Source organism: Mya arenaria, chromosome 10, assembly GCF_026914265.1.
Source record: "Mya arenaria isolate MELC-2E11 chromosome 10, ASM2691426v1".
NCBI lineage: Eukaryota > Metazoa > Mollusca > Bivalvia > Myida > Myidae > Mya > Mya arenaria.
In genome coordinates this window covers 73812104-73828333 of record NC_069131.1, presented here as the reverse complement: position 1 = coordinate 73828333, position 16230 = coordinate 73812104, and the positions used below count along the sequence as shown (strand labels likewise).

The 16230-nt window shown below is 33.6% G+C and overlaps 1 protein-coding gene across 1 annotated transcript; it reads left to right on the top strand.

The window, feature by feature from the left end:
* The first annotated feature begins 1750 nt into the window (after nt 1-1750).
* LOC128205024 (perlucin-like protein) lies at nt 1751-14702 on the top strand. Its single transcript, XM_052906418.1, has 4 exons — nt 1751-1870; nt 2562-2652; nt 6058-6265; nt 14672-14702. The coding sequence occupies exons 1-4, from the start codon at nt 1751-1753 to the stop codon at nt 14700-14702; spliced, it is 450 nt and encodes a 149-aa protein (XP_052762378.1).
* Nucleotides 14703-16230: the final 1528 nt, after the last annotated feature.

The following is a 16230-nucleotide window of genomic DNA, read 5'->3' as shown; positions in this document are numbered from 1 at the left end:
ATGTTTTTTCCTAAAAGTAATAAGCTGAACTCGAGCTATCTTCGTTCGTGATATTTAAGATATTCTGTTTTCGTCTATGGAACTCACTGAGTAGGAGTTGATAAATGTTGCTGTAAGAAAATCAATCTTATAGCAGATATTGTGTTTGCTTTGTAATGAAAGATGATTTCAGCATAGAAAAGTGTTACATTGCAGATATCAGATAGTATCGACCATATGTGTATCGGACACGATATCGGTATGACTCCTATCCGATTTGCAATGGGAAAACAGGATAACATTTACCCGATATTTAGATCATATCGGTCCGATATAAGGCCGGTATTGTTTTCTTGATGATTCTCAAAGTATTCAGTTTGTATTATTTTCAGTATTTCATGTGTACTTAATATAAAAACCTTTATGGGATATTTAGATCGTATCAGGTCGACGTCGGGCCGGGTAAATGCATACTTTGATAAGATTTAATCGTATTAATTGTGGTAAATCTTATTCGGGAGTAAGAGTGCTTCTTTAAATGTTTGGCTACTGTGCTTGTTTCTGTAGTTTTCCATATAAATAGTGTTTTCTTTTCCGTTAAAATGACTCTCAAAGTATTCAGTTTGTATTATTTTCAGTATTCGAAGTGTACTTTACAACCTACATTTTCAGCCAATGATATAACAGATAGGCAACTATTAGTAAAGAGTTAAGCAGTAGACTGTAGCCTTAAGAATGTCAACTTTCGCGCGTGTTTAAAGGTCCGCCTCTACTACTGCCAGTCATCCAATTTACACTCACGTGTCAGATTTTGCATGGACAATGTATCAGCCAATGAGGTTGTAGTATTAGATGGTTTGTTGGTTTATAACTTTGTAAAGGGGAGCTAATCTTGCCATTTCATTTTACAAACAACTTATATGTAACATTAGGATATGGGTCTATCTTTAGTTAATAGGTAATCGACATTATAAATTAAATTTATGAAATAAATCATTTCTATGATAACAATCTCATACAGGTTTCATTATTGTCTAACTTTCTTAGGTACATAAAATTGCATTGTCTTTCTCATTTTTGAATTATTAATCATACCTTTCAATTTTTTTAGACATAACATATTGTATTGCTAGTTTTGTTGTATATTTGTTTGGCTCTTCGGCTATAATCCTACGGTAGTGGTCCCTAGGTATTTTATTGTTGAATTGTCCCATTGTCGTTCACCGCTTTTTAGATAAGTTCCAATGTATAATTCTGTAAATTAACTGTTAAACAATGAATGTTATCGTCAACATAATGGGGTATAAATAAATAAGTAAGTAAACCTGCCACACGTCTCGGCCTTTGGCGAACTGCAGGCAAAGTAAATGAACCACGAAAATCAGCCTTCGTTGGAACGTAATGGTCCATTTAAACACATACAAATCTGAATTATTAGAATACTGATATTAAATAAATGAAACTTAGTACGGAAACGTGCAACCCTCGTGCATCTTTCTTTTCTCGAAGCCGATGCGTTGACCCTGAGTCGAACCGAGGGTGGTCGTAACCGGCACGTGCACCAGTTATCCGAACAAAACGGTTATACATTGTTTGCTATCATTTATTTCAATAGTGTCCGTTCATATCAGAGCATGTTTATATCGACAAGTCGTTGGTCCAAAGAACAATCGCCAATCCGACCATAAACTGATATACATCAGATGCAATCATCATGGCTGGTATATCCACCGCTGTCCTCTTTTTGTACCTAGAAATTGGGTAAAAACTAATGCCGTCTAACATTTTTCAAACAGTTGGTGCTGATAGTGCTTGCATGGACGGGTGGCTTCATAACAAAGACTCGTGCTACCTTAATGGGCATACTGACCTGACTTTTATTGATGCTCAGGTAATTGATGGAAGTTATTGACCCTTTAGGTCCCTTTTCTGACCTTTCATTTTGATAAAGCTTAGTTGTATAATAGTAGATAATATTGTTCCATTATATATACCGATGCACTGGTATGGTCTATACACATGGTAAGACTATTTGTGTGCGCGTACGTTTGCATATGCGTGCTCATTCACGTGCGTGTACGTGTGTATGACGTAATTTGTGAAAGTGACTCATGTTGAGGTATTCACGTTGAAGATAAGAACAAGAGATAGAAAAAACAAAACAATCTAATAACTGTGTTGCGCAATATTAAATTAAAGGATATTTGCGAAAATACACTTTTGATTGGCTGGTTATAAAATCCCGCAATTATGAACACGTCATTTTTCCTTACACGTTATTCATTACTGCTGACGGTGTCACATATATACCAAAACTTTCGACAGGACTAGAAACTTGTTTAATTGTATATAAAAACGGTGATAAAAACACCTGGTGGAAACAAGTTAATATGTAGGAATTTAACGTTGAACATATATACCTAACCAAATATATATATATATATATATTCAACGTTTAATTCTTTTTAATTTTGAATATAGATTGACCTTTATCTTAATTAAGGTCAAATCTTTGTTTGCATAACCGGGGAAATTTCGACCCACGTTTCACTTTATAAAAGTAGCTCATATTCTTTTTATAGAGATATTGCCAGAGTCTTGGGGCGAACCTGGTCAATTTAGAGACACAATCGGAGAATACGTTTGTGAAGGGTTATCTCTCCGATCTGAAAGGTAAGTCGGGATTTCGAAGTCTTTTACTGACTTCGTTTTGACGATTTGAAAACTGTTAACATACATTGACTATTTTGCCATGGATATTTCATAAATATACATAGTAGGCTCCATAAAAAATCAGCAATATTAATAAGTTTCAGAATGTGAACTAGTGTGTTCGTTTTACAAAAAAATGTTTATATACATAACACGAACACGACAAGGCCAAATCCCTTGTTGTAAAAATATTCAAAAGGATACAGGAGAAAGCTCTGTTTCTTAATTTAAGTTTGATTTGAGGGTATGATTAAAACACGATTACAGGATTAATCATGTCAACAAATGGACCATCATATATTAAGTATACACGTCACGATCTGCAAGTCAAACATATTGCAAACTAAAGTTGTCCGTATTTAGAACACAGTTTCTTGGTATTTGGACTGCAGATTTGACCAGTCGAACTACCTGATTCGAGCGATTGGTCCCTAGAGTAATCTTTTGGACTGAGAAGCATAAAAATGTGTTCTAGTACTCTATGATACACATAATAAACAAATAATCTGATTTTAGTCGTATATTTTTACATATTAAATATCTTAAAATTTCATACAATCTTTATCATTCACAAGTTATGAAGGTAAACAGATTTCGGATTGAGACATATGTATGAAAACGAGCTCAGATCTACATGATGTTTTTGATAAAACAACTGTATACGTCCCATGCATGTTCAGATGGGAGTTATCTCCAAGGTACAAAAGCTCAACAAGCACAAACTAGTAGCGTTTTCACAATTTTCTTAGTTAACTCTGTCAACAATACTGTTTATTTACCGACTCACAAATCTTCGCCAGCTTTTGAGCATGTACACCTGCCGGACCAGGCATGCGCTTTTCAATAATACGCGCAAACGGGAACCGGGGATATGTTTACCTCATGACTGATACCCGTCCGCGAATAAAGCCAAAAAGCGCATGCCGGGTTCGGACCTTGTGCATACTCATATATGTTAGGATGAATCTTGCCCTTTAAGATGATGTTTTTGTTTTAATTTTATAAATTTTACATTTGATCCTTTTTAAGGGTTTTGTTGGTCACCTAAAGCTATTTATTTAAATTTGCTATTTGAAGTTATTTATAGACATCCAATCGCGTAGCTTTCAGGGGATTTCGATGCATTTTTTTTGTCTCTTTCATATGCACATTTCGAAAAATGAATATCTTTTTAAGCATTTATGTACAAATAGAAGGATAAACTATGCTCATGAGCATTCAACTGTACGATAAAGGTTTTGTTGCCTCTCCCGCGGCGTGATCACATTGGGGTATGAATAATCACTCGGCAAGGTTATGGCACTTCGGATATGGCATGTGAAACTAAGTATATCAGTTAGAGTAATGAAATTATTTTATAACTATATCGCCCCAATTTTTCGATCTGAAAATAATTTGTGATTTATGCATTACCGCATTTTTTTCTTATATCATTATTATTTAATTAAAATAATCAGGTGTTATTCCTTATAAGAAGTTCATAAATTTAATAGTACCGGCGTATATCGTTTAAAGAAACTTTTGAATAATTAGGTTTTATAAATTTTAAGTTTAATTGGATAAAAATATTGGCTATGTAACGTAATAAATAAGGGTATTGAAAGATAACAATTTGCACATCTGCATGCAGTAATCATGTTTATTAGTATTGAATAAGTTCTCTTTCTTAATGTATATACTTTGTATATATCATCATTTGTTGTTTTCGGCTTGTCATATTGAAGATAAACGCCATCATGCATTCTTTTGTAGTTAATGTGTTCACGTTGTATCAACATTAATGACAATTTAACTTGTTGTTGTAAAAAAAAGGCTCATGAAAATACACAGAATGTTGAACCTTTACTTTTGAAGTATTGTAGTATTTTGAATAAAAAGTTTTATTAACAAAAAAATAGAACTTAAGCTTAAATATACTTTTCCAAGAGATATACGAAGTACGCTTCAACTAAGTAACATATTTTGCTGTACAAACCAGCAATAACATCCATTCGTGCCCATGTCTGCTCAGATTTGCTTGACAAGAACATAAATAAAGCAACAGGCCCCAATTTCTAAACAAGAAGTTTATCTTATTTATATTTTTTATCTTTAAAAACCGCAAAACTGTTAAGAGAAAGAATATTATGCATTTTATATTAAATAAAAAAACGTGCTGAGCTTGATTCTTTTATAAGGGACTTAAGACGTTTCGAAAAATTGGAGCCTGTGAGAAACGTCAGGGCCGCTTTTGAATGACATAAAATAGGAAACAAATGCTGTTTTGGGCCGTTCAGTTTGCAAATTGACAATATGATTGAAACGGGTAAAATAGGAAACATATATGCCGTTTTGGGCCGCACAGTTTGCAAATTGATAGTATGATTTAATCAAGTTAGTTCACGCAGTGTTCAGTGCAGTAGGAATATCAGCAACATGTGCCAGGTTTTGGTCGCAGAAGCTTTAAAAGTCGACAGTATAATGAAACGTTTAATACTTACTAAACGTAATTTAGACTTATGGAAACTCTGCCGGATAACACTGTCTTGCACTTGCATCAAGTTTTGTTATTTCAACCTTAAAGTGAAACTCTTATTCAAAATCAATACATACACATGTATAACAAACATACATTTTGACTGATTAACCTTTAACCACTTCCTAAATAATGCATTGATGGAAAATATTAATTTCTGATAACAATATTGTAACCGTTGATTTAATAGCAGAAAGCAAAAAATATTAAATGATCGGTGAGTGCTTCAAGATTTACTGTGATCTTTTGTCACATAAGGTAGAAAAACCGAGTTTTATGCTCTTTTCTTTCAAAATCAACTCGGTATCCTTCATAAGAACCATTGTATTCGACATTTATTCATCTTTTTTTTTGAATATTAAACAATATTATTAATTGCGGTAAATCTTATTTGGTAGTAGAAGTGCATCTTTAACAAACTAATATAACTCAATACTAAAATTTGATAATGGAATAATGAATTTTAACTGGAAGAATAACTCATTAAAACCCTGTAATGACATCTTAAGTTGTAATCATATGCAACAAGGTATACAGAGACAAAATAAAACTGTATTAATCCTAGAGGGTATACCTTCAAGGTCCTAGGTTTTAACAAAAATCGATACAACCAAATAAGTAGTGAAGTCATAGGGCAACAATAACACAGCCATACAAAAATGTTGTTTGGTAAATTTTGTTGAAAACCGCCCCAGCTCTGTCAGTGAGATATTAGTCAGACTTCACTGGGATTTAAACTTTATAAAGCATCCAACCTCACACATGTCCCAGATTGTATCAAAGAAGTATTCCAATAGGCAATGTTAGACAATGCAAATATAACAGTGAACGTAAATAATGTTTGCGTGCAGATTCAAAGCACTGGATCGGGTTAACTGACCAAAATGTGGAGGGTCTGTGGAAGCACTACCCGTCAGAGACGATTGTGACCTTCACTGATTGGGGAACTCACCAGCCGAACAATGGCAGAGCATCAAACTGTGCAGCTTATTGGGCGTCATTTGGATACCATTGGGTTGACGAGCCGTGCTCATCACACTTTAAGGCTCTTTGCGAAATGCCGTATGTATCAGATTATGCGGTTTATTAGTGGTATTGTGTGTACATTTATAACCAAAACAAATTCCATTCGAAATGAACTATGAATACGTTATCCTAGAGAGTGCTTTGATGTTTACTTGCATGTGTTTTACTATAATATCGATATAATTATTAATTATTTAGGTATACACTTAACGCACTGGTTAGAGAGGTTAAAGAAAAAATGTTTTATTTTCTTCTTTATGGAATGTCTTTTAAAACTTTTTGACATTCATCCTCGAGTGGATATATTTTATTACAATAATATGAGACTTTGTCTGCAAAAATGAATCATGTTGCAGAATTCACGTTAACAGCAAAAACAAAGCTTAAGAAATAGGAAAACAAAACAAATTTATCACAATGTGTCATATTTATCTCAGATTAGTTTTCAAAATCTATGAAAATAACTATGATCACCTACTTATTAGGCAAGAAACCTCTCAAATATGAAACTTGTCATCCTTCAGATGACATTTTTTGGGCTGACAATTTTACATGTGTATCATCACTTTATAAAGGACATGGGACCTGCTTCATTGTACATGCAAACAGTAAAGAGGAAATCATGTAAATGTGTAGGAATTAAAATGCAATGCTTATATTTAAGTAATACGATAGTACCCCGTGTAAAGAACAGGTCATTCTGAAGTAATACTACGTCAAACTAGAAGTATAACATGCATAAAATTATTCCGGCTTAAAATCAAATCATCCAAGTTGTCTTTTTATAATCTATTTTCAGGTTCGAGGCTGAGCATATCGTTGGCTAGTTATCAAATATCATTTGAGCAACAGTGATTTATTTTAATAAAACAATAATACGCTTATCATATGTGTTGTATTTTTTCTGTTTAAAAAAAGTTGTAAATGCAAGTATCACACATGATTATTGGTTTAAACTACCCTGACCAATAACAAACAAAAAGCTTTACAAATATCTGATAGATTTTTTTTCTGAGTTAATATTGCTTAACTCTTTATTACATCAAAACGAAGATGTAGATAGAGTATGCATTTCACCATTGAAAATGATTGCATCTTAAGCCTTTTAAATGCCTTACATAGTATTAAAAAGAGAAGGAAAGATTAGAAATAAAAACATTATAAACTTCCTAAGATCGTCTGATTATCAAAGAAATAAAATAAAGGTATTGATATTGTCTCGGTTTCGTCATCGGCGTTGGCAGCGTTGTCGTGCAAACTCACGTTCATGATTTTCAAAAAGAAACTTGCACTTGTATGTGCAGCAAGGCAATAGTTCTAACATCAATAATTGATGAGTTATGTTCCCTGTGATTAAAAGATAAGACTAACGTATGCGACGTTGCCAAAGTGTTGTTTTTAGATAAAATGCTTTTCAGGATATAAACAAACACCACTTTGCAAGTATTTCAAATAAATCATTTTTGAAGATATCAATCATTAGGAATTCTTTTACCTATTTCAACTTACCTATTTCAACCTGGTAAAACATGTCGAAATCGTTCAGGCAATCCAATCAACAATATATTAGGGTATCCTGGTGAATACTTCTAAATTAAAGACATGTTCAATAATATAGTGAAACATGGTGTCTAATAATCACTTCCTTGCTACTCAAATGAAAATGCTTAAAATAGAAGCAAAAATAGACACACAAACGGGAAACATTATTGAATGGATCGAGTCAATCATCTTGGCATCTTTAAATATAAATAATCTTTCTTCTTGTTTGTGTAAAAATGCAAATGCCTTTTCAATCAATATCTTCTGGTAAAGTATTTCCCGCAAAATTGGTAAGGCTGTTTGAAACACATAAACATGTTCAAGCCTTGATCTCGTTTATGTTTAAATATTTAACTCCTCGGCTTATCCCTGTATTTTTCATTGTATAATAAAAAGACACGTGTGTAAGATGTTTGTCAAAGAGTTTACCTTAAAAACATAATACTTGACCTTGTAAAATATTATTTTTTTTGTCCATCAAACCCACTTTTGCATTATCACGATCCGTTAATTGTTCACCTTCCCGACTTTATATTGTGGAAGGCCCTTTTATCATTCCGAAAAGCGCTAAGAAATTTCAATGTAGTGTTGAGGATATCTCAATCCCATTGTTTACTCTGTGAGACATAAACAACCATTGCTATGGTAAATTTGGTGTATTGCATCTTTCACCGTTCTGCGGGATCATTTTGGAAATAAATTTCCTGAATAAACAACATACAGAAAAGCAGATGTTCTAGAAAGATTATAAAACGTCGAATGATAAAACTTATGTGTTTTTGCAGTTGAAAGCATTTCTCAAAATACGTAAGTACACCGATATCATTTATATTCAATAATTGAAATTTTACACCTTTTGATTTAGGTCTGATTACATTATGTTGTCAACATAATAAATGATATCGACGAATTAATAAACTATTAATATATTCAACCTGAAAAAGAGTTACATTTTAATACATTATACAATTGTAATACTTATTTCTTTCAATGATATACAATATTTAACGTTAAATATGTAATTTCTACATACATATTGAAGATACAAATATTCCCTTTATTATTTATAGAAATTGAATATATGGTTCGCAAAAAAAGTCAATGGTTCTCCATTTGTGTATATTCATGGTAAAATGATCAACTGTTGTCTAGCTAAGGTCTTACCGTTTTTAGTGTTTACGCACATGTCGCCACAAATGGGATAACAAGCAGGATTCAGATTTAGTCCAACCTCATTATTTCCATGTATTTCTTACTTCATATTATGAAGTGGGTTAAAAAGAAACTCGCGTATGCACACTGGCTGTGGTCCTAGGTCCTAGGTGATGCTAAGTAAGTCATTCATTTTTGATTTTAATAATCAGCTTATTCGACAGTCCAGCTGAGCCCGTCCAATGGCGAATATGGTTTAGTAAATCTAAAATGAACAACCAGATTACATCTAAAACATAATTGTTTTACTTCATGTTATCTTACAAATGTTAAGTTCACTTCATTTAAACAGGTTGTTTAACGTCATTGTCGCCTAATGTTGTTCTCGAAGGAGTTATTTTCAGTCGGTATGAAAAAAATCGATAGAAGACTGAGACAATTCGAATCCATTTGTAATAGTGATGATAAAGGGGATTAATTTGATTTTGTGTCGTTAGAAGACTTAGTTAATCCGTCTCATAAATGATGTGACAAAGACAGATAACATATAGATTGAATTTGACGAAAACAACCGTCAAATTTACAATTAATCATTACTTGTTTTTTCATAAAGAGGGCAATTCAGATTTTCAATTGCGCAATGGCTAGTTTGAGCAATCTACGCTCAAAGAAAGTTTATTTTTTGTTTTAGCTTTATTAAACAATTAATTGGGCAGCCAGTTTGCGCTCGTCTTTTGCATCTGCACATATAATGGTACATTATAAACCATTAGCTAATTAAAACTCTTTGGAGCCTATACATCGTTAGGTTACTTTACATTATGGAACTGACAATTTGCATATCGTCTCCATTCAAAAGCCATGACGTTTACAAAAAAACACATTGTTTTCAACAGTTCATAAACATCTTAAAATTATAGAATGGTGCATGAACAATAAAATCAGTTAAAATGTTACATACATGTTATCCTGACATAGAACATATTTAGCATGTGAAAGCATTAAGCAACATACTTATACAACCTGCGCACAAAACAATATAAATACTATTTTAAGAAATAGCCCGATGGGCCCGCCAGACAAATTCATGTTTACTTATTAAAAAGGGCCTTGACTACCTAAAATACACTAAGAATATTACGACCATCAATTTTCCAATAAGACGTTAATTGGTTTTAAACGTACAAGTTAATGTCTATTTTTGTCTTCTAGATCATGTTGGCAGGCTGTTTCAGCCCTGCGCCGGCTATTTAATTTATAAAACCCAAAATAAAAGTTCTTCGTGTTCAATGCAAAATGCCTACCAAACGGCGTTGTAATAGCACGCAAGAGTTTTTTCAATGACTCAAAAATAAAATAAATAAATGACTTAATTAAAAATTGGCAATTGGTTTTGTTTCTAAATTGATATTGTAGAATGTTGTAATCTGTTAAATAGATATTTGTTTGTCAGAGCATTTCGGAATGAATTTATGTGAATGTATTAGGTGATCTCATTGCCTGATGAAGGAGCATGAGCACTCAAGTTTGTTTTTCTACTGGCTCGCGTATGTTCGTTTTCTACAATAGATGCATTCGCGCTCAACACTAAATATGTCAGCATTAAATTTTGGACTTTCTCACAATTAAATCGCCGACGAGCTGCGGTGGGTCTGCCGACTTAATTGTTTATAGGAACAAACTTAGACACTGACTATAACATGATATTAAACGTAAAATATCTTATGTCTTGTAAACGAATATTAGTTTATGGAACTTCACACGGCTACTTAGGTCTAAAGGACAATTGTTTGTAGTCAATTCATCTATTATTAGATCAATTGAAAACTTATGTACTTGAAGTAGCTATGGCTAGACAAAAACACATATGTCATATCTTACAAACAATATGAATAGCTTTCTCACCTAACATTTTTTTAATACAGCACTGATAAACGTTATAAATGTGTATGACTAAACGAGTTATTTGATAATATGGCTAGTGCACTTTTATCCAGAAATGCACAATTTTCCAACAGTGCACATTTATCCAACAATGCACATTTGCCAACAGTGCATATTTTATCCAACAGTGCATATATATCCAACAGTACACATTTGTCCAACAGTGCACATTTATCCAACAGTGCACATTTATTCAACAGTGCAAATTTATCCAACAGTACATATTTATCCAACAATGCACATTTGCCAACAGTGCAGATTTATTCAACAGTGCACATTTATCCAACACAGCATATTTATCCAAGGGTGCACATTTGTCCAACAGTGCACATTTATCCAACAGTGCACATTTATGCAACAGTGCACATTTATCCAACAGTGCATATTTATCCAACAATGCACATTAACCAACAGTGCATATTTATCCAAAAGTGCATATTTATCCAACAATGCACATTTGCCAACAGTGCATATTTATCCAACAATGCACATTTGCCAACAGTGCATATTTATCCAACAGTGCACATTTATCCAACAGTGCAAATTTATCCAACGGTGCACATTTATCCAACAGTACACATTTGTCCAACAGTGCACATTTATCCAACAGAGCATATTTAATTTACAGCGCACCGTTATCCAACGTCGCACATTTATCAAACAGCACACTTTTATCCGACTGTGCACATTCGCACAACAGAGCACATATATCCAACGGAACAAATTTATCCAACGGTGCACATTTGTCCAACAGTGCACATTTATCCAACGGTGCACATTTGTCCAACAGTGCACATTTATCCATCGGTGCACATTTATCCAACGGGTGCACCGTTGGATAAATGTGCACCGATGGATAAATGTGCACTGTTGGACAAATTTGCCCAACAGTGCACATTTATCCAACAGTGCACATTTATCCAACGGAGCAAATTTATTTGGCGATTTCATTGGCTGAGTAATGACCCTGAACACTTAAGTCACTAAACGTCACCGTGTAAGTAAAACACAGCGTCACTATTTCTAAAAATAATATTTATATTATTTGCGCGTACTTTGTGTAAGTATGTTGCTTAATGCGTTTACATGCTTGATATGTTTTATCACAGGATAACGTTTATGTATGTATCTTTTCAACTGATTTTATTGTTCATTCACAATTCTATAATTTTCCCAGTTTAAGAACTTTTTGAACGGCTCAAATAAAAAAATCGGTTTTGTTCATAGCCTTTAAATGAAGAAGATATGCGAATTGTCAGTTCCATAATTTAAAGTAACTAAATGAATTATAGGCTCAAAAAATGTTATTAAACAAATGGTTCTTGTACCATTTTATGTGCAAATGCAAAAGACGAGCGCAACCTGGCTGCCCAATTAATTGTTTAAAGGGACAGTCCGCAAAAGTAACCGTATTTCAAAAGTTTTTAATAAGTTCCAAATTGTTTCAGACCGACTGAACCGCAATTATTTTTTAAAAAAAATCGCTTTAATAACTTAGATTTAACAAATTGAAAATTGCCGAAAGTTGCTATTTTTAGACGGCAAAAGAGAAAGTAGGTCTACGGTTTTTCCGACTACTCTTGGGGGCGATACTATTTCCCGGTCCCGGTCTCATCCAGTCCCGGTCTCCTCCGGTCTCTGTTTTATAGTAGCTATCGGGCGTGATCAAAAAGGTGTTAATGACCGCGGGGGGTAATAGGATTACAAAAGATTACAGTTGATTAAAACATTAGATATTTGATGATAATTATGTCACTATTTATTTCAAATTTTATATCAATAAAACATAAAATAAATTTAGGCAAAGATAAAAACATGAAATATGCACATGTACTGAAATTAATGTCATGAATAACAAACACATTGAGTGTGTGTTTTTTTCATATTAAATTCAGTTATAAGTATACTATTGATAATAGTAATACAAAAAATAACAATGCTTGACTACATGTAAATCAAATTTGTAAGTTATCTCAGTACTTCAGGAATTCTATTATCCTTCTTTTGTTTAACTATTGATTTTGTTGCAGCAGATGCGCTTCCACGACCAGTTGCCTTATGTATTTCTGCCAACTGATCGTCTAATTTTAATTTTGATGCCGACGCATTTCATGTGGAATCTTAAACGATAGAGTACCAGTAGATAAAGCTGTTATGTATATGCAGCTTGCGTGGAAATCGTGGCTATCGTGAGGAAACGTGTTGGAGCGTGTCAGAGCGTATCAGAACGTGAACGACAATCGGGGATACCGTAGGAGAGCGTGACGCAACGTGGAGCAATAAATGGTAGAAAAGTGTATATCGTAACAGATCGTGGTAGATCGTAGAAGAGCGTGGAGCTATCGTGAGACGTCGCAGCGAAGCGGGATGAAAAAATGTGTCCACGCTGGTCCCGATCTATTGCGATTGTATTCCACGTTCTGTTACGCTTCGTTACGTTCCGTTACGTTTTGTTACGAAGGCCACGCTATGTCACGATTAGAAAATGAATCGGGGCAATCGTGGTGAAATTTAAGTTTGATTTAAAATCTGTCCCGATGCCCAAGATGTCCCCGATTCAACCACGTTCCGTTACGCTCCCCCACGATCACCCCGATTCGACTCCACGCTCTGTTACGTTCGCCACGATGCTCTGGAATCGGGGACATCGTGGTAATCGTGGCCTAATATAAACCTAGCATTAGCGAATAGCACAAAATTATAAACGAAAGATGGAGACATAATGTGTTGATTACTTCAGAATGGCGCAACTTCAAAGAAACACTCTTCATCTAGTAGCTTTAATGTCTAAGCACACGCATAATTACTATAATAGGATGTTATAACATTGCAACTTTTAGCTCCAGAAAATGTGTTTGTGTACTTTTTCTCCATTCATTGATTTACTTGTTTACATGCGATGAACATTGTATAATGTTTTACGCAATAAACATATCGTATCGTATCGATATGAGTCGGATATGCAAACATGGAATTTTTCAATTGTAATCATTTATGCTTAAAAAAAATTATGTCGGGGGGGGGGAACATAAAAGGAAGAACAATAACATAACATAACATAATTTAAAAGGTGCAATTCTAAGTTACTTCATACTCTAGCCGTCCTCAATCTTTTATGCAAAAAACATGAGCATTTGTACTGCATCGCATCTTTCTCTACACCTTTAACACGAATTGCATAAATAGTGTATACCTATAACAAATTGCATAAATTAAGACATAATGTTTATATATTTTATACCATTTTGTTACATATAAAAACAAATAAGATTGTCAAAATCGTGTTATAAACATCAGCAACACAATCCGTTGCCTGGGGCCATAAGTTATGAACCGGGAATTATGAGACCGGATGAGACCGGATTTTACGAGGAGAGACCGGGAAATAGTATCGCCCTGCGCATGCGCAAGAACTTTAGAATCCCACTGTTTTTTTCTATTTATATAACCGTTAACTCTCGGGGGCCGATAGTTAAGAAGAGATATTGAAAATGACACGAAAAACTCATTTCTAGGTCGATTTGAACCAAATTTTTTTTGGATTCGTCAGTCAGGAATGCTTATCAACACATAGATGAATTTATTTTTTTTTTCATGGCTAATTTGCCCGATTTGCGGACTGTCGCTTTAAGTAAACGTAGATCCCTGTATCGATTGCATAATTAGTTGATAATTATGAAAAACAACAATTAATGATACATTTTTAAATCAGATGTTTTTACTGATTAAATGGGAATCCTATCTGTGATTCCATGTAATAGTTTGATGACATGAAGTGAAATCTTAATGATTAGGAGTGAGCGTAGCGAACGAGTCCGTCTTAATCATATAGAATTTACTTCATGTCATCTTACTGACTTAGAATGCAACCTTATTGGCTGATTGTCGACATTGCCGACACAAACATTGTACACAGGGAGTGTGTATCTGCAAGTCATTGGCTGATAATGTAGGTTGTATGATGTGTTAAATAATTATTTAACATAGACACAGATGCCTTCGCCAATTTTTAACCCATCTCATACAATGACTTAAGGAATAATTCGAAAATATTGAGGTTGGTGCTTTATTTGAATCCTGCTAGTGATCCCATTTGTGGAGACATGTGCGTAAACACTAAAAACGGAAGGAGCATAGCTAGACAAAAGTTGATAATTTTCCCATGATTTTACACAAATTGAGACCCTTTGGCTGTTTTTGCGAACCATGTATTCAATTTCTATAAATAAAGAGAGGAATTTACGTTTCTTAAATATGTATGTAAAATAGCATATGTTAAATATTGTATATCATTAAATAAATTAAGTATAACAATTGTATAATGTATTAACATGTAACTCCTTTTCAGATTGAGAATATTAATAGTTTATTAATTCGTCGATATTATATATTATGTTGACATCATAATGTAATCAGAACTAATACAAAATGTGAAAAAAGTGCAAAATTTCAATTATTGAATATAAATTTCGATGTACTTAACAAATTTTGTAAAATGAAAAACTGCAAAAACCATATAAGGTTTATCATAGGACGTCTTATAATCTTTCTAGAACATCTGCCTTTCTTTATGTTGTTCATTCAGGAACAGTTTACAGTGAGGATGTTATAATCATCATAATACAAGTGCTCCCATGACTGTAATATTAATCATGTTTTCCAATATGATCCCGCAGATACATAAATATCACGATGAAAGATGCAATACACCAAATTCACCATAGCAATGGTTGTTCATGTCTCATAGAGCGAACGAGGAGATTGAGATATCCTCAACACTACATTGTAATTACTTAGCGCTTTTCGGAATGATAAAAGGGCCTTCCACAATATAAAGACGAGAAGGTAAACAATTAACGGATCGTGATAATGCAAAAGTGGGTTTGATGGACAAAACAAACAAACATTTTACAAGGTCAAGTATTATGTTTTTAAGGTAAACTCTTGAGCAAACATCATACACACGTTTGTTTTTATTATACAATGAAAAATACAGGGATAAGCCGAGGAGTTAAATATTTTAGCCTAAACGAGGTACAAGGCTTGAACATGTTCATGTGTTTCCAATTTTGCGGGAAATACTTCATCAGAAGATCTTGATTTAAAAGGCATTGGCATTTTTACACAAACAAGAAGAAAGATTAGTTATATTTGAAGATGCCAAGATGATTGACCCTATCCATTCAAGAATGTTTCCCGCTTGTGTGTTGTGATTGCTTCTATTTTACAGAAGCTATTTTCATTTGAGTAGCGAGGAGGTGAGAATTAGACACCATGTTTCACTACATTATTTAATATCTTTTAAATTTGAAAGTATTCATCAAGATACCATAATATATTGTTAATTGGATTGCCAGGAC